We start from the raw sequence: 22,573 nt of genomic DNA, 5'->3' as shown, positions 1-22,573 counted from the left end.
CCCTGGGAGCCAGATAGCAGGCCTATGCAAAGCCTTGCTCAGAGAATGGAGCAAGGGAGACACCACCAGCTTCCACCACCTGCAGACGTCCTTGGAGTCAGCAGTCTTTTCTCCAAATGCATCTGGGAAACCAGCAATGGGTCTCCACATAATTCTGTGAGAGCTGGCTAACTAATGGACTTGGTGTACAGCGTACTTTCACTTCTTAGGAGTTTGCCTGTTTATAAACTACAGCCAGATGAAGCTTTCTTGAGAAGGGGAGGAGCACAGGAAAGACCCAATTCCATCAAGGGGTGCAAGAGAAGTAAAGGAACTGAAGCTTACTCGGACTATGGCCAGAAGGCGAATGTAGTCGCTCAGGAGCTCAGCAAGAAGGAAGAAGTCACTGTTGGCCTGTTCCTGGTGGAGCTGCTCAATTTTTTCTTCCACCTCAGCCAGCTGAGAGAGTGCCCGTGACAATGCAGTGTTGTCCTCGGAGCTCCCGAGCATGGCTAGACTCTTTGCAAACTGGGCTGTGTTCAGCGCTAGCTCTGGAAGGAGGAAAACACAGCAGAGGCCCTTCTGATCTTACACAGAAAAGGAACAAGCTGCCCTTGCATGATGTGCCTCAGCACCACTGTGCGCTGCACATCACACGATGGAGGGCCAATTGGGGAAAAGTGGCCTGGACAGAGGCACAGGAGTGGGAGACCCCTACTGTCTATGACTCATTAGGTTAGATCTGCTCAAGAAGGCACCCCCATCATCCCAGAAGAAGCAATGGCCAATTAATGTGAAAAGGCCAAATAAATCATTCTTTTATGCTAAAGCTTATAAATTACAGCCTGTGTGTGTGTGTGTGTGTGTGTGTGTATGTGTGTGTGTGTGTTTTTCTTTCTTTTTGAGGCAGAGTCTCACTATGCAGTTCAGGCTAGCCTTAAGATCACTTTGTAACCCAGGCTGGTCTTGAAGTTGCAATAATCCTGCCTCAGCCTCTTAAGTGCTGGGATTACAGGTATGCACCACTGGGCCCTGTTTTAAATGTTCTAGAGCAAGGAAAACTTTTTCTAGGAATGGCCAAATAGTGGCTTTGCAGGTCACACATTACCTCTGCTGCCTATTCTTTCATCTCTTCGGGCTTCCCTTTAAAAATGTGAAAATCATAAATCATTCTTAGCTCGTGGGCCTGGTCAGTTTGCTAGCTGGCCTCATGTTAAGTCTTATCTTTCAGACATTTTTGAGACAGGGTCTTGCTTTGCAGTCCAGGCTGGTTTTTTTTTTTGTATTTGGGATGGAACCCCTGACCTCGCATTTGCCAGGCAGGCACTTATGCTGCTGAGCTAACTCCCCAGCCCCTCCGGGCTGGTTTTGAACTCACTATGCAGCCCAGGCTGGCCTCAAATTCACATTGATCATCCTGCCTCAGCCTTCTGAGTGCTGAAATTACAAGTGTGTGTACTACATCTTGCTCTAGATTTCTAATTATCAGTATGTTTATGGCAGAGAAAGAAAGCATTTAAACTTGGAAAACTTTGACACCTCTTAACCAAATCTTACCAAAGAAAGGTAAAGGAGGGTTAGAAGATGTGTATGGCTTTCCTACCTTAACACACTGCTAGTATGACCAAGTACCAAAGGCTATGAACGCCAAACCTATCAGAAGTCCTTGTGGAACAGCATGTATCTGGGACGGCCTCCCTCCCAGTAGAAAGCCCAGGGTCTACAGTGGCTTATCTTAAGATCAGAACACAAAGGACAGGGTGGGCTGAGAATTTCAACATGGATGGCTCAGAGGTGTGGGAAAAGCATGTCCTCCCACCTCACCTCCAGCTCAGCTCCAGGGCATCTGAGAGGTGTTACCTTTCCTGTGGTTGACTAGTGTTTCCACTACTGCGTGCAATTTCCGCAGGCGCTGTTCCTCACACTCTACCTCCTGGAGCTTCTCCTCAAACCACTGAAACACAAGCCCAGAGCAGCACAGTCACAGCAGAGCAGTCTTTCCTTAGCGGTGGTTTGTTGCTACTGTTTTTTTCTCTGAAGGGAATTGAAATTTTTTTAAATTGAATGGTCTCTGTCAGACATTTCAGGACTTCTGTCTCATAGCCTAGGGGTGGAGGGAGCCCAGGGACACAGGGCTACTCACAATGTCTGATTCATTCATCTTGATGGTCATTTTGCTGACTGCATCTGTGGCTTTGTTGAACATCTTAAGAAGACCTGCACCACTCAAGGTCTGGGTACCCACAGCACGTGGCAGCTACAAGACCAAGAAGACAGGGATGGCAACTTATCTGCTGCCCATGTTTTAGGTTCAGAAGAATTAGTGTCCATCAGATGACATATCCAAAACTTGCCCAACGAATATTTGAACTTGTAGATGGTTGTAACCTTAGGCAGTTATAACAATCTCAAGCTAGTATATGCAAGCCATGTTAAAAAGAGTTAGTAAAATTTTCAGTTTTTGACACTAGTTGTAGAAAGCAGACGGGGAGTGTTATGTGGCCAGGTGACTTCACCTGTGGGTTTGTCTGCCCATCCAGGCATGAACTGCTTAGAAATCATGCATACTTTGTTAAAAGTCACCAGTGCCTCTGGGTTGGCATACTCTGCACACAGCTGGAGAGAAAGCCCTGAGAGACCCTGAAGCTGTGTTAAATCCTGCTCATGTTTCCTCAGTGAAAAATGTCCAAGGACATTAGCATCATTTATTTATGCTAAAAAGTTGGATTTTAGTTTTTTGAACTTTACAAAAGTGGTTTTCAAGTTGGGACCATTTCCCCTTGGGAGATGACCTGGGCTGCTGCAGCTGAGGAGGAAGGGCTGCTAAACACCTAGAGTGTCCAAGCCAAGAACAGTGCTAAAAGTTGCTACCATCACAGGATGTCCCACCACAGAGGATAACCTGGCCCCGTGTCCACAGTGCTACTGTGGATGAAGCCAGCTGGAGAGGTATATGGAGGAGGGACAAGGAAGCAAAAGGAAGAAAAGCATTCAGGTGCACTCAGAGGAAGAAGTAAAAGATTTACAGCACTTGACAGAGACATTTTAATTAAATCCATCTTGGAAAAGAAAAATCTCAAACACTTATTTTTTCATTAGAATACCATTCTACATAAATATATATTCAAAAACATTTTAAAATTAAAATGACAGTCTTATCCCATCACTTACTTCCTCCTAGTTTTCTTGGATAAAATACTATTTTGAGTATTTCTTTTGATCCAGAATGCCTTGTTTCTTCAGTGATATTTATAAGCTATTTCATGCTTCATTCTTTGTAATCCCTTTAACAGATGCTTCCATATACTAATACTTCTGTATAGCTTCTATTTATTTGCTTGCTTGTTTGGTACTGGAAATCAAATTCATGACCTCATGCTTGCCAGGCAGGCGCTTATGCCACTGAGCTAAATCCCCGGCATATACATTCTATTTGTGAGAAGGAAGTATTTGTTGTTTGACATTTTTTAGTTAGTTCTTCAGTTGTTAGCAACTGGGCCATCTCCAGTTTTTCACAGTCACGAAAAGCCCATGCACAGTCTGTAACAGAGACTGTCCACTTGAATTGACACTTTCGCTACATGGCCATTCTGTGGCCTGTGGTAACTGTTTTTTAACCAATGCTCTTCAGCTCCTGGCACAAAACACTCTTTCAATCTGAGCCAATTAGTAACCCATAAAAGACATGCTGGGAACCTGTCACACAGATCACTATAATCCAAGAAGATAAAACAGCTTGTTGTTGGACCTCTGCAACAAGCTGCTTTTGACTCAAGGCACCGCTTTTACTTCAAAGGCTGAAAACTATCTGCCATTCTTGGGGGTTCACATAAAAACTAAGTTATAGCTTGGTACTAGATGTTAGGTGCTCGAGGTCTTTGTTGAAGGAACTAGTTTCATTAGGGATAGATACAAATTAGGAACTTCAGTTTTACGTAATACTAACCTCTTCTTTTTCCAAAAACTCCCTGACATCAGGGTCCTGTAACATGGTAGGGTGGTTCACAACCCTCTGAAGGTACCTGAAGGGTAAAGAGTTATCTGGTTAGCTGATCTGGCCTTAAAAGGCTGTGGGTGTTGTACAGTACTGGTGGGGTACCATATCTTTCACCACTTAAAAGGTCCTCAGGTATGGCATTTGTGTAGGACTGTGCTTACAAGCTAGGACTCTGCTTTTAAATACACTAAAGTTCATGTTCTTCTCTAAAAAAGGAAGGGAAAAATATGTGGTAAAGGTCAGGCATGGTGGCACACTCCTTTCATCCTGGCATTCAGGAAGCGGGATGATCACAAGTTTAAGACTATATAGTTAGTTCAGGGCTAGCCTAGGCTGTGTGAGAACAACTCTCAAACAAGCAAAACAAAAATTCCAAAAATGCTGAGAAAAAAACTTCAGATCAGGCATGCATACAGATTATACCTGTGAGTCCAGCTACTTGTGAGGCTGAGGCAGGAGGAGCCCAAGTTCAAGGCCATCCTGAGGAAGTTAGATGCTGTCTCTAAAGTTTTTTTAAAAGGAAGTGGTGGGTTCAGGTGTGATGGAGAGGCCTGGAGATGTAGTTCAGTGGTACAGCAGCTAGGTTCAGTCCCTCACCCCCTCCAGGATAAAAATTTTTTTAAAAAAGGGGAACTCAAAACCTTTCATACTGGTCTATTGAGAATATGACTGTCAGCTCACTCGGGATGGGGTAAGATGGTTTATGACTAAGGAACGTTATTTACATGGAAGTGTGGCTCTTTAATTCACTCAGTATCACTTCTAGTAACTGAAGCTAGCATCTCATAATTAAATCTCACTTTCAGCTTCTTGTTCTTAAGTTATTCAAAAACATGGCCATGAGCATGTACCTTTCTAAAGCAGCCCTCCGTTTTTCAAGAAATTCTGCAGAAGAAGAATCTTCTTTCCCAACTTTCACTTTTGTCATTCCTAGAATGAAAGTTAAGAAGTAAAATAAGCAAAAATCATGAAAAAGCAATCTATTTTAAAGAGTCATCAGGAGAAAAAGCAACAAGGAAAATACTACAGAACACAGGCCAAGGCCACTTCTGGGTTATGAGTAGGACCCAGCTGTGTACATTTTCTTTTTTTAAAACAATGCCCCTGGGTGATGGGAGGGGGTTCCTCCCCTGGCCCCCAAAGTTTACTACATTTCAGCCTGGAGACAACAATTAACCCTCCTGGTTAAGAAAGTGTAAATACAAACAAAATCTGGTAGCTAAAGCCAGAGCCCACCATGCACCTAAGGAAAACGAATGTGTCAGAATATGCTATTTCTGTAGACATCAAAAGTGAAAAAAAATGCTAGACTTGCCTCTTTGCTAACCATGAATCCACACTGCACACTAAAGCAGTGAATGTATTTAGGAAGAATGTGAAGGTAGACCCCCAGGAGCTGTAGACCCACTTACTCACCTATGAGGCTCTTCTCAGGTGGTGGAGGGACAATGAAGCCATTCTGAGAGTGCTTCTCGGAAAGCTTCTCATAAAGACCCAGAAAGTCACTGAATCTTCTTTTCACTGCAAACTGTTTACTTCTGAACATTGGTAAGCTCGTCTTGGAGACAGAAAAGAACACAAGGTGGTTGCATATCAAATACAGGGATGAATGTGTATGATGAATGTGTATGTTAAAAGCCATCCAGCTGACATCAAAGGGCTCTATTTCCCAGATCCCTGCCCTTTGGCCACCCAGCAAATTACATTCTTTCTCCAAGGTACAGACTCTCACACTCTTGAGCTGTATCCTCTGTTAGTACTCTTGAGTCTCCGAAGTCCTACTCAGAAAAACAAATCTAAAGACATAAAATAAAGTCTAAAGGATTATAAAGACAATCAATGAAGCCAGCATGCTTGTAATCTCAATCCCAAGACTAGAGGCAAGAAGATCACAAATTCAACCCAGTTTGGCAACTTAGTGACTCAGCAAGCCCTCATCTCAAAATAAAAAATAAAAAGGCCTGGGGATGTGGCTCAGTGCAAAGGTCCCAGGCTCAATCCCCAGTGCTACAGGTGCACGGGTGTACATGCAAAGACATCAATTAAATTCAAATATAGTCTCTTTCCAGGTTGAAGACACAAATGTTGAAAAAGGTAGTATTCTATCATCACCTGTAATCCACCCTTTACTAACTTAAAGCTCTTCGTTGCTTAAAGCCTACACTCTCAAGATGAGAGGGACTAAAGAATGCTGAGCAGCTTCTATGAAGGCAAGGGAGGAATCAGATACAGTGTCTAAGCTGCAGACCGTAACCGCTCAAGCACGAGACCTGGCACTCATAGGAGCAGGTTAACAAGTCCAATAATATCTCGGCTCAAGAACATTTCTGTTTGCAAGCAAAAGCATTTGGAAAAATTTTGCTTCCATTCACAAACTCCACGTAACATGACAAACACAACCACAGTCACCTTCCCCTAAATCATAAAACAAGTGAAGTTCATAAACTGAAGTACCACTGTGGTAGCAAGAAGACAATACAGAGACTAGTAAAAAAGCTAGGCCTACACCATAATGGAAGGCCACTTTATACTCAAGAGAGAGGCAAGTACATGAATCAGTGGGAACTTTTATAGACTGGCAACGGGAGTATAAGATGGTACAGCGTCTTCAGGAAATAGTTTACATTCCTTGGATTCACCATCTGCAGCACTCCTGGCCCAGTTATATGCCCTAAGGAGTCTCTTCCATGGGTGCCCTGGAGAGGTACAGGACAGTGTACAGCTGTTAGAACAGCTGGAAAGCAGAAGGATACACTGCAGTGTATCCCCGGGATGCAATAACAACGGCTGTGCCCAATTAGTGCAGGCCTGAGAGACGACACTAAGAGAGCACTATTTTCAGGAAACTCAAAAACAAAGCAAAACAGTACATTATTCAGAGATGCATCTGTAAAAGCATTTTATGAAGGAAATGAAAGACAACTGAGGAGAGTAGCCACTCTGAGGATGAAGGGGGGCCATATAACAGAAACATGAAGGCTACAGACAGTGGTACTCTTCTCAAAACTAGTGGTAGGGCCAGGTATGATGGCTCATGCCTGTAATCACAGCACACGGGAGGCTGAGGCAGGAGGATTGTCACAAGTTCGAGACCAACCTGGGCTACATAGTGAGCTCAAGGCAAGCCTGAACTACATAGCAAAACCCTGTCTCAAAAACAAAACAAAACAAAACTGGTGGTAGGTTCAGGACTTCATTTCATTATACTTTACCACTGGCATGTAATAGTATAAGCCTTCTTACTTTTGTTTTTTGCAGTACTAGGGATTGAATCCAGGGTTTTATCACTAACATGCCCAGCTCTTTCATTATTTTTGAAATGATCTCAAAACAAGTTGCCCAGGCTGGGGTCAATGTTGAGATTCATCTGCCTCAGCCTCCCAGAGTGCTGGGGTACAGGTATGCACCACATGCTTGGCTTTGTATGTGACCTGTGATCTCACTATTTTGCTCACGCTGATCTCAAATTCCTGGGCTCAAGTGACTCTTCTAATTCAGCCTCCTAAATAGCTGAGATTACAGTCATGCACCATCAATCTGGCTACACTGTTTAAATTTTGTACACATTAAAACTGTATTTTAAAAGACCAGATTTGAGGGACAAAGGTTAAAGTAAATACTAAAAAGAGTATAGGCGCTAGGGAGATATCTCAGTAGCATAGCGCCTGCCTGGCAAGTGCAAGATCCTGAGTGCAAGTCAGTACAAAAAAAGGTACGTATATGAAACCATGGAAGAACTGAATATTTTTAAATAGGCAATCACTCTTGTTTAGGGCAATCCACCAAAGTAGCTCTACAGTGCATAGTTCTTATTACAGATGAGGCAAAAATCATATACTCTATGTCTTAATGCCAGTCATGGTGGCACATGCCTGTAATTCCAGCACTCTGGGAGACTTAGACAGGAGGATAGCAAGTTCAAACCCAGCCAAGGCAACACAATGATTTAGTGAGAGCCAGTTTCAAAATTAAAAAAAAAATCTTTTTTTTAAAAGGGCCAGGGATATAGTTCAGTGGAAACATTCTAGGTTCAACCTCCAATAGTGTTGCTATCTGTAACACTGGAAAGGCTCAGTATAGAGTACTTACATACGATTACCAAAGGGATGTAGCCTTGCTACATTGTCAGTAAACATGAACGGAAAATGTAGGCAAAGAAATCAAAAGATACCCAAAAGGCAGCCTCACTGGTAGGAGCAGTTGGATCTGTTGAGGTGGACATCGGCAGGGCCACAAGGACTCACCTGTGTTGTAACTTTGTAGGCCACATAGGCGTTCATACCATCCCCTGTGGGAGAAAGCAGCAGAAAATTACCCTTCAGACCAAGCAATCGTGCACCAGCAACATTTAATCAGAACCACAGGCCTTAGAAGCTCTGCAGAAAAAGGGCGAGAAGGGCTTGTTTCATCACTAAATCTTATACACAGTCCCAGAATCCAGTTCCTACTTTGCCTCTAAGCCTCCATGGCACATACCATGTCTCCACAGATGCTGGCAGGGCCCCAGCACAAGTCAGACAAGAGAGCCAGCCCTGTTCCAAAGCCAGGCTCCATTTATGCCCTCCACAAAGCAGCAGTACAAACTGACAATCCATCAGTTGTTACCATGCCAATATTTGGGCTGGTTACACACATCTGTCCGAAACCAAACAATCCTCTTCCTGTATAAAGCAGGAGGAGAAGGAAGCAACGGTTGTAAAAGGAAACAAGTAGTTCTACTCTAGGCCAGCTCTGGGCTGGGTCTGCTCTTTCACAAATACTGTCACAGCCCCTCCTCCTCTCAATGGGCAGACAGTGACTTCTGTGATCTCACATGTTCATCCAGAGCAAAGGGCTTGGCAGGAAGACACTTGGGTTGCCTGATGTCACACAAATCTGCCTTTCCTGGACGAATTATTTGTATGAAAAAGCCTTTGATTGTTAAATAATCTTCGATTCAGCAACTGTTTTTCTCTGTGGTAGTATCCTGACCTAGACCACTTGGGGAGATAAGAGACCCTATTGACTCCCTGAGTCCTGAAAGACACACACTGGAACACAAACAGATACAGCTCCCAAGCAGGACCAGGGTGTTCTGGGTTGGTATGGTTCCCTTTCCCCTTGTGCCTGGTTTTTCTCCACATCAAACAGGAAAGCTTGAGTCAACAATTACCAGTTGCATAAGATCCTATCCTGGTTCTAGGCTGAGAAGGGGCAGTCCTGGATGGGCCAAGTTGTACCCTGCAACTTGGTTTCAATGGGATGACTGGAAATGCCTACTTTTTTTAACTGAAAGAGAAGGTGAAGGTATAAGGACTATGGGATGTGTCTGCTCTGTCTCCACAACCCCTACTTCCAGGGGGTATCTGACGCAGAAATAAGGTAAGCGTTAGGCCAAGGGTGTGTGAGTGTGTGTGTGTGGCCTGAGGAGGGTGTGCAACACCTGGTGAGCCCCAACCCCTGCCCTTCCCAAGCTGGCCCAGCATAGCTGAGGACAAAAAAAAAAGATGACTTGACTAATTCAAGGTCACACAGCGTTAGGAATGGAATGAAGACCTTCTGATTTCCTTGCACTATTTGTGAATTCCACACCACTCATTTTATGGATAGGGCCACTGAGATAAGGAACAGTCACCATCTCACCCTTGGGCCTCACACATGACTCTTCTCCCACTTAAGAGACCATGGGTGAGACATGGTCACAGGTGAAGAATGTGACTCTGAAGCTAGGCTCCTGGGACCTGAATTGTGATATAATCACTGTGTATATAGGTAGGTCTGCTAGGAATCTGTTGCTGAATTCTATGATGAAGTTAACAGAAAAGAAAAAATTAGTAACAAAGGTTAAACTGATGTTCAGACTAAATAAAATGCAAGTCCTGGAAGTGAAGTATTTGAAGGCTAAAACTGTAGGGAAAGAATGTCATGAAGAGCTGGGCTGCCATGTTTGTACAGTGTCAGTCTCCTTCATGTTGCTGGCACCACCTCGCCGCCCTGAGGGGAGTGCTTCCCAACACAGACCACAGCTTGGCTGCAAGCAGAGAGCTGGGCACCATGACAGTTTTTGAGAGTCTGGATCAAACCACGCCTTAAACAACACAACTTCCACTAGTGAAAGCCTGAATGTTTCCTTCACATGGGCCTATACTTTCCTTTTTATTCCCTACCCTTCATGAGAATTGGATTTGGATTTCTGTCACCTGAGCCGTAAGTGCCTTAACTAATCAGTGCAGTAAATTGTACATAGTTCTCAAAAAAAAAAAAAAAAAAAAAAAAAAAAAAAAAAAAGCTTTAGAAACTGTTACTGCACCTTTCATTTTCCTACATATAGTATATAGTATATAGCTTATCACTGGGGGAAAAACATAAGTTTATTTTATGAAAGTAGTATTCAAAATTTCATTCCATGCAGGACAGTCATACACAAACATGAAAGGAGTCAGTATCATAATTTAGTGCCATTAAGTAAAGTCCCAATGCAAACATATATAAAACAGCCAGCCACAGACAAGGTGGCATGCACTTGTAAACACTGCATTTTGGGAAGCTCAGGCAAGAGGATCCTGAGTTTACGGGCAATCTGAGCAACTTAGCAAGATCCAGTCTCAAAAGTAAAAATAAAGAAAAAAAGAACTGAGGATGTGAAGGCCGTAGATTCAATCCCCAATACTGCAGAAAACAGCAAACAAACAAAAATAACAACAAAAGCACAACAAAGTAGCAAAGTAGGTTCTTGAGATACTTTTATGACCGCTGCTTTTACTAAGGCAGTGTGTGTAAAAGAAACAGGGCATACATAAGATCTGGAAAATGGGCTAGTAGTGTTACAGATTTAAAATGTATGCAAATTCCCTAAATAATTTCAGAGAGCTGAAGGTGGCATATGCAAGTGCCAAGACTCTAAAAACAATACTCTGGTAAAAATGGGATTCTGTTTTATTTTATCTTTTGTTTTTCTGTGGTTTTTTTTTGGTGCTGGGAATTGAACCATGACCTTTCGCTTGCCAGGCAGGTGCTGTGGTGCTGAGATACATGTCAAGCCCTCTATTTTATTTAGATATATGTGAGAAGAAGCACATGTTGAATAAACGCCCCACATAAACAAAAACTTGTAATGAACATCAGGCCCTGAATATGAAATGGTTTTAATGAGCTGGTTTCTTGGCCATCAACAGGACTAAGAATGCAGACCACAGTATAAGGAGAGGAGTTTATCACCAAGAGCAATTTTTACTCAAATAAATCTGATCCATGAAATGATTACTCTCTACTGCTGGGATGAGTTACAGAACCTCTAAATACATGCATTGAAGTCCTAACTCTCAGTACTTCACAATGTGACCTTATTTGGAAACAATCCTCATCAACAGAATCTGGGTTAAAATGACGACCTAGGATGAGTCCCACTCTATCATGACCAGTGCCCTTATGAAATTAGCAAGGGAAGACAATGTGCAGGAATATCATGTGATCTCAGGTCAAGGGACATGTGAGGCCACTAGAATTTAGGAAATGACAGAATAGGCCTTCCTGTACCTTCAGAGAGTATGCCCTGCGACACCAGGAATTTACATTTCTGGCCTTTAGAACTGAGGGTGTATTTCAGGTGTTTCCAAGCCATCTAGTTTATGCTACTAGGCTGTGGCAGCCCTAGGAAAGTAAATACTCCTTGTTTAAGGATCATGACTTACTAAACACTAAGTACCAATATTACTAACAGTACCAATATTCTTTTTTTTTGTCTTTTTTGAGACGGGGTCTTGCTATGCAGTTCAGACTGGCCTTGAGCTCACTTTGTAGCCCAGGCTGGTCTTGAACTCGCCCCGATCCTCCCACCTCAGCCTCCTGAGTGCTGGGATTACAGTCATGAGCCACCATGCCTGGCCAGTACCAATATTCTAATCCTTCATACTTGTTTTAATGTCACTTATTTAAAGCAGCTAACAGTCTAAAATTTTTCCTTTTCCCTTCATTTTCTCCCATCCTTTTCCTTTCTTTTTCTCTTCCTTCCCTTCTACTCCCTCCCCTTTCTTTCTCTCTTTAGGTGGGTACTGGAGGTTGAACCCAGGGCCTTTGCCTTGAGCTACACATGCCTAGCCCTATTTATTTTTTGAGACAGGATCTCACAAAGTGGCACTTGGACTTGCAAACATCTTGCCTCAACCTCATAAATCCTGGGATTATAGGCGCTTGCTACCATGCCTGGCCTTAAACATTAATGTGGTAATAGGGTATTCATAATACTAGATTATTACAGAGGCAAGAGAGAATTCTAAACATGTGATCCAAAATTCTGGTTCAAGCTTCACCACTGTGCTCTAATAGGAGAGTTACTTTCTTTTTGGTCCTCAGTTTCCTGTACCAATAGATGAGGGAATTATATACAATGCTCCTAACATCCTACCAGAGCAACAGTCCAGAAAAACTAAATACCAGCAGTTTCATGACAGCTATATTTTGTTTAAGGAGGAAAGGTTTATTGTGGCTCACAACAACTGTTTTGACATTAGCCTTTACAAATGTCTGTTCTTAGTTCCAAATAGACAAAGAGTTAAGAAGTATATTTTTCCCCTTAACTGTTACATTTGTTCTGCCAACCATATAAACACTGCTCTGTTTAGGAGGAGGAAGTTCTGTATAACCTCTTCTATCAGGGACTATATCTGGAATGAGGAATTGTTCTCTGCTCACTAGTAACTCCCATTAACCTGGGACAAAAGAAAGTATCCTAAAAATACAAATCTGGTCAAAGTTAAGCATTATGCTCTTTGAAAATATAACTTTAATTTCAGCACAATTCAATGTAAATTCTTTACTCTTTTGAGAGATAGCAGACACCCTCTTCGTATCAGTATATGAACAGTGCATGGTAAATAAATAATATGTAGTAAGAGCTTCAAACTACTACTACCACTACTACTACTACTTATTTTACCTCTTTCTTGCACTGAGATTGAATCCAGGACCTTCACACTGAGCTATTCCTCAGTCTTTAGTTATTTTTGTGGAAGCAGGTATCAGGAATCGAACTCAGGACCTTGCACACCAGCCCTTATTTTTTGAGAGAAGATCTTACTAAATGGCTGAAGCTGTTCAAACTGGTCACAAATTTCTGATTCTTCTGCCTCAGCCTCCCAGAGTGCTGGGATCACAGGCATGCACTGCCATATGTGGTAGTTTAAAGCTTTTTAAGGGAAAATAAGTTCTGTTATCCCCAAATTTTAGAACAGGTAACTTTAGAGTGCTTAAGTAGAATTTGTGATTTCAAAAGGGAATGAAATGGTCTGACTCTGAGGGAAGAGGCAATGTTTTCTTACCTTTTCTAAAGGTAAGAAAAGCCTAAAGAGCGTACTGTATATTTGCTATCTCTGGCCTTGGGAAGAGAGGTAGGACTGTGCCTTTAAAGAAAGATACTGAAAAAACTAAAACAAAACAAATGAAAGATATTGGTGCTTCCCTCTGGCTTGCTCCACTGTGGAGGGAGGCTAGTGGCCCATGCACTCCAAAGCTCCATTCTAACACCACAAGTCCCAAGGACACTTACCAATCTTCTCAGGATCAGTAATACCAACTGTCAAATCAAATTGATCTTCCTGTTCTTCTTCCTCTAGCTTTTTAAAGAAAAGACAAATCATGAACATTCATATCAAAGGACTATTTTACCCTAGATTAACCTAGTATTAGAAAAGTAAGATGTACCCTTCTATATATTAATGTTCAGCTTTGTCCATTCTCAATGATTCCAATGAACCAATTCCTACCACTTTAAGTTGGGAGCTGACTCACAAATTGGTTTTTCACTTTTTCAGTTTTTGTTTTTTAGTAATAGGGATCAAACCCAGGGCCTCATGCATGGTAGGCAAGCACTATAGCACTCAGCTACATTCCCAAGCTTCCTTTAAATTTTTTTTGAGACAGAGTCCTACTAAGGTGCCCAGATAGGACTTGAACTTGAAATCCTTCTGCCTCAGCCTCCTGAGAGGCTCAGATTACAAGCATATGCAGCTCATAGGTCTTTGATACATCTATTCCCTTAAAACCTTATTTTGGTGTTAATAATACACTGTATTTTGAAAGACTTCCCTCTTTCAAAGTAAGGAGGGAATAAGGAGACTAGATTCCTCAGTATGGGTGTTTTGGCCATTAAATATGATTAGTGACCAATAAAGCTTTTGTGCTTTCCTCCAGCAGTAGACATTCCTTTACTGCACTGGTGGCGAACCTATAGTATGCACGCCACAGTCAGTTACTTGTTATCACTGAAAACTCTAAAAGATTCACCATCTCTGACTGCACTGGATCCTGGCTGTCCATTAACCACAAAAATCTCCTTCAGCAGTCATAAATATTTTCTAAAGTTATCATTCAACTGACTTTGGACTGGTAGTCCATGGTCCTAAAAATCTGAAAGCAACAAGACCAGCAGCAGCGAGTCTCACCTCCTCGTAGCTCAGCTGCGACTTAGAATTTATGGCTTCCTGTGCAGGCAGAGAAATGAGTGTTTTGGCTGGCACCTTCTTCTGATTATTTTGTGTGCTGTCCAGGGATAGCTCCACTGTGGCCTCTGAAACAGTTAATATTTGAAAATGAAAGTCAGGCAGGAATGGGTGTTTGATGGCTGGACTTCAGTTCTCTGGGCTGAAACTCATACACAAACACACACAAAATAGCAAGCACTTCTATACCGAATTTAGTACACATTCTTAACACACAAAGGTTTTCACACTACAAGAACAAGAGCCATGAAATTTCAATGTAGAAAAAAAAAATTTCAGTGTAGCTGAAAAGAGAAGCCAAGGATTGGGGCATAAGCACCTGCTTGGTAAGCTTGATGTCATGAGTTTGATCCCCAACACTGGGGGAAAAGAAAGAAAGAAAGAAAGAAAGAAATTGGTGTTTTGGGGCGTGGGGTTTAGTTCAGTAGCACAAGCACCTGCCTGGCAAGCTCAAGGTTATGAGTTCAATCCCCAGTACCAAAAAAAAAAAAAAAAGGGGGAAGCCAAGATCAGAGCAACTTTTCCGTTTCTTGTTCAAACACAATTACCTGGCTAACCTCTCATAACTAGAATTTAGGTAATAACCAGAGATTAAACAAAAAGACTCAGCCAAAATAAGTGTGCCAATGAATTTGATTCTTGGGAGTATTACTTTAGAACCTTGCATGAAGCCTACTTATTCCTCTAATGTTTGCAAAAGAACATAAAAGCTTGTTTTACAAAACGAAAAAGACAAAAAAAAGTACAAACCAATGATGTTTTATAAATCACTACAATAGAAGAAATATACTGATGGCAAAAATGGTACCAATGGAAAAGTCAGGAAAAATATAAGCTAGAAAAAGAGACCCTGGATTCCAATATAGTAACACCTGGGAAAGGAAAGCTTGCCACACTGTCCACAATTGTAGTTTAGCTAATCTTACAAAGATTAAATTGTATTTAATACATGCTATCCAAATGGGAAAAAGAGACATATGACATGTCTGAAATCTTTCGCAACAAAATTGTTTCTTGTTTATATTTTAAGTAGAGCTTACAAGTAGCCTATCTAGGGCAACTCAGTTGGCCAAACAACTTATTCTCTATGGGTTCTAGAGAGGGAACTTTTAAAAATACCAACCCCCCCCCCAAAAAAAAACACAAAACACAAAAAAAGGAAGAAAGAAAAAAGAAAAACCAAACAGTTCTCTGAAGTTTATAGAGTATCCTACAAGAAAAAAGTGAAGAAATATTACCCTGATGCTCAGAAAATATACTAGGGGAGGGGGAAGATTAGAGGCAGAGGCAGAACTTGCTTTATAAGCTCTTTCTTGCTTAAGAATGCTTCATGCTATCAAAGAACACAATTAAGGAAACAAAAATTGACTCATATTTAGTCCCACTTTAAAAATTCAATAAACATAGGGCCATGGTGCACATCTGTAATGCAGCACTCAATAGACTAACTAAATCAAGAGGTTTATGAGTTTATGCCATTTAATTCTTGACCTAATTTGTGACTGTCTTCTAACAAGTCTCCACCATAACTCACTATGTAATAATCCACTAGGTCAGTTTTCCTAAAACATTACTCTGTCCCTATCACATTCCTGGTGCAAAACTGCCAGTGACTCTTTGTTGGTATCAGGATCAAAATTCAAACTCTCATTATTGAGGTATCAAATGCTCTCAAACCTGTTTCCTAACAACATTCACAATCACTATCTTCCCTGGCTTCTTTAAGAATCCTTGCCTTAGCCTTCCACATTTCCTGACTGTCCCTCAAATACATTTTATATTTGTCCAACCATTTGAATCCTTTTTCTTTTTCTCTTAATTCTTACAAGTAGTCTTCCAAGTTCATTCTAGACCTAAGATTTTCAGTGTAGACATCATTGACATTTTGGGCTAAGTGAATCTTAGTTGGAAAGCCTAACTGACGTATTGTAGGCAGTTCATTGGTGTCCATGGCCTCCACCAAATAGGTAATTATAGCACTCCCAGGTGTCATAGCAGAATGATCCCAACCATTGACAACTGTCCTCTGGAGCCAGAATCACCCCCTGTTGAGAACAGGGCAGTCTCCCTCAACAAAAAACTACTGAGCTGAGCCCAAATACTAATAGTACCAGGGCTGAAAAAACCCCACTTTGTTCAAAATGCATATTGTAGTTTGTTGATATATTGAAAGTCAGTGAGTTATAAAGTGCATCTAAAAAAGAAAACATAAAATTTCAGATTTCATCAGAAGTAATAAGGGCAAGTTATTAAAAAACTTTGTTTAGGGGCTGGGGATTTAGCTCAGCGGCATAAGCACCTGCCTTGCAAGCAGGCAGTCGTGAGTTCAATCCCTGGTACTGATAAAAAGTAAAAAGACAAAAACAAAACAAAACAAAACAACTTTGTTTCAGTTTTACATAAACAGTCTCAAAAAAAAAACAAAAACTACCTTAACTTTTTCGCCAGGTGTGGTGGCTCATGCCTGTAATCCCAGCACTCAGGAGGCTGAGGTGGGAGGATTGTTGCGAGTTTGAGACCAGCCTGGGCTACAAAGTGAGCTCAAGGTTAGCCTGAATCTGTATAGCGAGACGCTGTCTCAAAAAAAAAAAAAAAAAAAAAAAAACTATCAGTTTTATATAAACAGGAATATATTTTAGGTTATAAGTCTTGATCATAGAAGTCTAAAGCCACTGTAGCAACCAGTAATCCCACATGTTTATAAATTCCTATGATTTAATATTCCTGTAAGTCCTCTGGTCACATTTCTATCATTGTTTAATAATTTAACTCATGTTCTTCAGCTGTATATTTATGTCTTCCTTCCTACACCAAAAAGAATCTTGATGACAGGCCCTGTATTTTACATGCCTTGGAATCTTCCACAGTAGTATTTACTTGCCTGCAAAGAGATCTTGTGGCTCTTGGTCTTGTTCCTCATGGATGCCATTTTCTTTGGAGCCATTATTGATGGGAAGTAAGGATGCAGTTCTCTTTGGCGACTGGGGCTTACTCTGAAAACAAAGAGCTACCCTGAATAAAATGGTACCATTAAAAACTCACCTTACCTAGAAAGTACTTTTGGATATAGCCCTCAGTTGCTCCCACGGGTGTTTAGGGGAAGACAGTTCACAAATCTGCCAGTTTAATAAGTGGTAAATCATTAACAGTAATGTAAACTCTGCTGCTAAAGTGATCACAGACTTAACCTAAATTCATGCAATGTAATGTTAATTTCTAAAACCATAACGTGGCTCAAATGCCCTACCCGAACCACATAATACCAACAGATAATTTTCAAAAGAACTTGTCCAAATGTTTTTCTCCTTCTCAGCTGATGAGCTTTATTCTTTCAAATGCTGATGAAGCACATTCTACTGACCAGGATGCCACATTGGAGTCCAGAATTCAAGCTCAGACCCTGACCTGACTTTGTAAAGTTGGCTAAACTATTAACCGAACCCTAGTTGTACAGATATTACTAACCCATCTAACAGGTAAAGGAAAGTGTAATACCTTATAAAACTAATGCTGCTTATAAATACAACTTACCTCTTCATCCTCAACTCACAGAAGACAAAACTTTCAACCACACCCCGTGTCAGGCTAGGAGAATAAAAACTAGTCATGCTTATCTAGTAGGCACATGGTGAAAATACAGTCCGTTCATGGCCTCTATTAAAAGCTCAGTGATCAGTCACAAACAAGGGTGGGGTGGGTCCGCAGACCAGTACCAGAGAGAACAAAGCCCAACTGTGCAGGCCTTGAACAGAAAGCTGGGAATCAGGCTTCAAAAGCTATGCCAAAGCACTTCAGGGTTTTGAAGTCAGACCCTCTGGTCAACTCATTTAAAAGACCTGATTTAAGAAACCTTTATGAAACATTTCCTTAACAAATCTGAGGGGTTTGTTCATTGGAGACAGGATCTTTTCTCACTCAACAAACTAAGTGAAATGACAGATCTATTTGTCTAGCTGGGAACTCTAAATTTGTCAGACAAACAGCCTCTTCATTATGTTGGGGCTGCCTTTCAGGGAAGAAGCTATCGCCAATATTTAGGTTTATATTAGCAAGTAATGCTTCCACTGGATTCCCCCCACCATGCATGTATGTGCATGTGTGTTGCTGGGGATGAAACCCAGGGATCCTGGCATGCTAGTGAATACTGGACAATAAGCCACATCTCCAGTCCCAGCTTGTCTATGCTAATGAAGTTGAATGAGACATAGGCTTCTATGTTATACCAATTCTGTTAGACACAACAGTTGGTCCTCAAGCTGCTTTTGTATCATAAAAAGAACACAACAGCAGCAAACCACTTCAAAGGGGGTATGGGGATATACTTCCTGTACTTCCAGCTAATTGGGAGGATGAGGTAAGATAATTAATTACTTAAGTCAGGACTTTACAAACAGCCTGGGCAACAGAAATTCTAGCTTAAAGAAAAAGAAATCACTGCCAAGAGAAGACAAGTAACAGTAAAAACAAAATTAGCACTTCCCTTTGCCTCTTATACTGCTAGCCTCCTCCTACAAAACCACATCCTTCCTTCACGCTTGCACAGCTTAGTGATCTTGTAAGAAGCCACCTGATTTCTGTCAGTCACTTCCCAGCGAAGCCAGTTGTCCCCAAATGGAGATCCATGGGAGACTATAATGCAGTACACATCAAGGATGTCTATCTGTAGTGCAGTTAGGAACAAAAAAAAAAAGGATGTCTGTATATAACTCTCAATAGCTCCCAGGAAAGATAACAAAATAACAAGAACAGGCAGCTAAAATTTAGTCATTTTAAAAAATGCCTAGAAAGGGATGGGGATTTAGCTCAGCAGCATAAGCACCTGCCTTGCAAGCGCATGGCTGTAGTTCGATCCCAGGTACCGAAAAAGAAAAGAAAAAAAAAATGCCTAGAAAAATCTACTTCTGTGATATGTAAATGAATAAAGGGAACTTTCTACTTCTGATCTATCATCAAAAGTAGAGGTTTTACTGTGGGATTGATGACTAAGAATATTTTAGGAATCCATATTAAAATAGCAGTTTGTCTTTTCCTTTACTAAAGCAACAAACCCAGATGAATGGGTCACTGCAGGGACAATTAGAACACTACCACCTGTCTCTTCTTTCTTCACCATGAATTTGAGTAGAACTGTGACTAACAACTGCCTTCTTTCAGTAAGGTATGTGACAACTACCTGGGAGAACAGAAAACTACTTTTAGCTGTCCCCTGGGGGCCCACCCCCAAACCACACATGACTGTGTTCCAAGAGACAGAAAGACTAGTTATCATATTTATCCTAATCTTCCTCTGGGATTCTTTCACAAATTTAATCTTCGACATGTATAAAACTCTGTGTCCTGTTTTCTTCCTCTCTACCATCTCAGTATTTTTACATGCCATTAAGAATTATACAGGGGCTGGGGATTTAGCTCAGCAGCATAAGCGCCTGCCTTGCAAGCAGGCAGTCATGAATTCGATCCCTGGTACCGATAAAAAGGATAAAGACAAAAAAAAAAAAAAAAAGAATTATACAGACTCTAAGTGTACATAAACAATGTTAAACCTCAAACTTCTAGAAAAAGAAGAGCAGGCTAAGCCAAAAGCTTGTACAAGGAAGGAAATTATAAAAATCAGAGCAGAAATTAACACACTGGAGACTAAAAAAACAATACAAAGAATCAACGAATTGAAGAGTTGTTCATTGAAAGATTAAATAAACTTGACAAACCCTTAGCCAACCTTATAAAGAAAGACTCAAATAAATGCAATTAGGAATGAATAGGGTGAAATCACAACACATCCTACAGAAAATCAGAAGATCACCTATACCTACTTTGCAAACTTGTATTCTAACTGATAGATCCTCCATCTGTCTGTAGTGCAGTTAGGAAAAAAAAAAAAAAATATATATATATATATATATATATATAAAAAAGATCCTCCATCTGAGAGACAGCATAATCATGATGACAGTTCAAAACTGTGTGCTATAATGCATAACTCCTTCTTCCCAGAAGCCCCTATGGCCTCTTCCTCCCAAAGTCTTTGCCAAAGCTCAGGCGTGTAAAGATTTACCCAATCTGGAGGCTGGGGATTTAGCTCAGCGGCATAAGCGCCTGCCTTGAAAGCAGGCGGTCGTGAGTTCGGTCCCCGGTATCAATAAAAAAGGAAAAAGACAAAAAAAAAAAAAAAAAAAAAGACTTAAGATTTACCCAATCCCCTGCACACTCACAAAATAAATCAGCTCACATTAGTTCCCAGAGCCTATCCCCTATCAGAGCCTATATTAGGCAGAACCTGCCCTTTGTCTGCAGAGAGCCACCACAGACTTCTCTGTGGTGACTCACTTGACACCCTCATTAAACTCTTTCTTATCTAGTTGCCCCCTCTCTATTAATATTCTGTGCTGCTCTAGATTGAATACAAAGTTTTGACTCAGTCACTAACAAGATGGAAAATACATATGAAATGGACAGATTTCCTAGATACATATAAATTAACAAAGCTGAATCAAGCAGATACAAAAATTCTAAATGGGCTAGGGATATAGCTCAGTGGCACAAGTGCCTGCCTGGCAAGGGTGAGATTGTGAGTTTGATCCCTAGTACAAAAAAAATCTAAATAACCTGATATCAATAAATGAAATCGAAGATGTAATTAAAAACCTATCAACAAAGAAAAGCCTAGGCCCTAACTGATTTACTGCTGAATACCACAAGAAATTTAGAGAAGAACCAACACTACTACTTCTCAAACTCTAATGAAATTGAAAAGAAAGCAATGCTTCCAAATTCATTCCTGGAAGCATTATCTTGATACCAAAACCAGAGAAGGAACTGACTAAGAAAGACAATTATAGGCCAATTTCCATCATACACACTGATGCAGAAATCCTCAGTAAGATACTGGCAAACAGACTGTAGAAATCATCAAGAAGATTGTACACCATGATCAAGTGGGATTCATCCCTGGGATGCAGGGATGGCTCAACATACGTAAATCCATAAATGTAATACACCATATTAACAGGACCAAGAACAAAAATTATATGATAATCTCAACAGACGCAGAAAAAGCTTTGACAAGGTCCAGAATCCATTCATGATAAAAACCTTACAGAAAATTGGAATAGATAGTGATAAAAGCCATCTTACAACAAAAGCCAACATCATACTAAATAGGTAAAAACTGAAAGCTTTCCTTTTAAAATCAGGAACTAGGGGCCAGAGATTTAGCTGAGCTAAGTGTCTGCCTAGCAAGCACAAAGCATGAGTTGGGTCCCCAGTACCAAAACAAAACAAATAAAATCAGGAACAAGACAAGACATTCCACTGTCTCTACTCTTATTCAACATAGTCCTAGAAACTTTAGCTGAAGCAATTAGACATGAGAAAGAAATAAAAGGAATAAAGATAGGAAAGGAAGAAGTTAAACTATCATTATTTGCCGATGACATGATTCTCTACTTTGAAGACCCCAAAAACTCCACCAAAAGACTTAATAGATTTAAGAAGCAAATTCAGTAATGTAGTTAAATACAAAGTCAGCACTCAAAATTCAATAGCCTTCCTGCATGTTAATAACAAACTCACTGAGAGAGAAATCAGGGAAACAATACCTTTTACAATAACATCCAAAAAAAAAAAAAAGAGAAATACTTAGGAATCAATCTAACAAAGGATGTAAAAGACCTCTACGTTGAAAACTACAGTACTCTGAAAAAGGAGATTGAAGAGGATATTAGAAAATGGAGAGATATTCCGTGCTCTTGGTAGGAAGAACCAATATAATGAAAATGGCCATACTTCCCAAACTTTTATGCAGATTGAGTGAAATCCCAATCAAAATTCCAATAGCATGTCTCACAAAATTAGAGAAAACAATCATAAAATTAACCTTAAACCAGAAGAGACCTAGAATAGCAAAGTCTATCCTAGGCAACAAAAATAAGACAGAGGGCATCACACTTCCTGACTTGAAATTACATTATAAAGCCCCTGTGAGAAAAACAATGTGGGATTGGCAGAAAAACAGACCCAAAAATAAGATGCAGAAACAACTACAGGCACACTAAGCCACCTTATCTTTGAGGAAGGTGCCAAACACATTCAATGGAAGAAAGATAGCCTCTTTAATAAACAG

At 40.7% G+C, this 22,573-nt stretch overlaps 1 protein-coding gene across 5 annotated transcripts in view; it reads right to left on the bottom strand.

Moving 5' to 3' along the window:
* The window catches only part of Snx1 (sorting nexin 1), a 49,770-nt gene that overhangs the window by 4,401 nt on the left and 22,796 nt on the right, over positions 1 to 22,573 (bottom strand). For all 5 annotated transcript variants that reach the window (XM_063256942.1, XM_063256939.1, XM_063256940.1 and 2 more), the window contains exons 2-11: positions 17,333 to 17,444; positions 14,395 to 14,519; positions 13,500 to 13,566; positions 8,221 to 8,264; positions 5,393 to 5,534; positions 4,828 to 4,906; positions 3,926 to 4,001; positions 2,123 to 2,236; positions 1,840 to 1,933; positions 325 to 530 (exon numbers count right to left, since the gene is read on the bottom strand). In XM_063256942.1, coding sequence (XP_063113012.1) covers positions 325 to 530; positions 1,840 to 1,933; positions 2,123 to 2,236; positions 3,926 to 4,001; positions 4,828 to 4,906; positions 5,393 to 5,534; positions 8,221 to 8,264; positions 13,500 to 13,566; positions 14,395 to 14,519; positions 17,333 to 17,444 — 1,059 coding nt within the window. The remainder of the gene's footprint in view (positions 1 to 324; positions 531 to 1,839; positions 1,934 to 2,122; positions 2,237 to 3,925; positions 4,002 to 4,827; positions 4,907 to 5,392; positions 5,535 to 8,220; positions 8,265 to 13,499; positions 13,567 to 14,394; positions 14,520 to 17,332; positions 17,445 to 22,573) is intronic.

This window comes from Cavia porcellus, unplaced genomic scaffold, assembly GCF_034190915.1.
Source record: "Cavia porcellus strain 051 isolate PalLab524CR breed Dunkin Hartley unplaced genomic scaffold, mCavPor4.1 scaffold_10, whole genome shotgun sequence".
NCBI classification, from domain to species: domain Eukaryota; kingdom Metazoa; phylum Chordata; class Mammalia; order Rodentia; family Caviidae; genus Cavia; species Cavia porcellus.
This window is presented reverse-complemented; position numbering and strand designations above follow the sequence as displayed.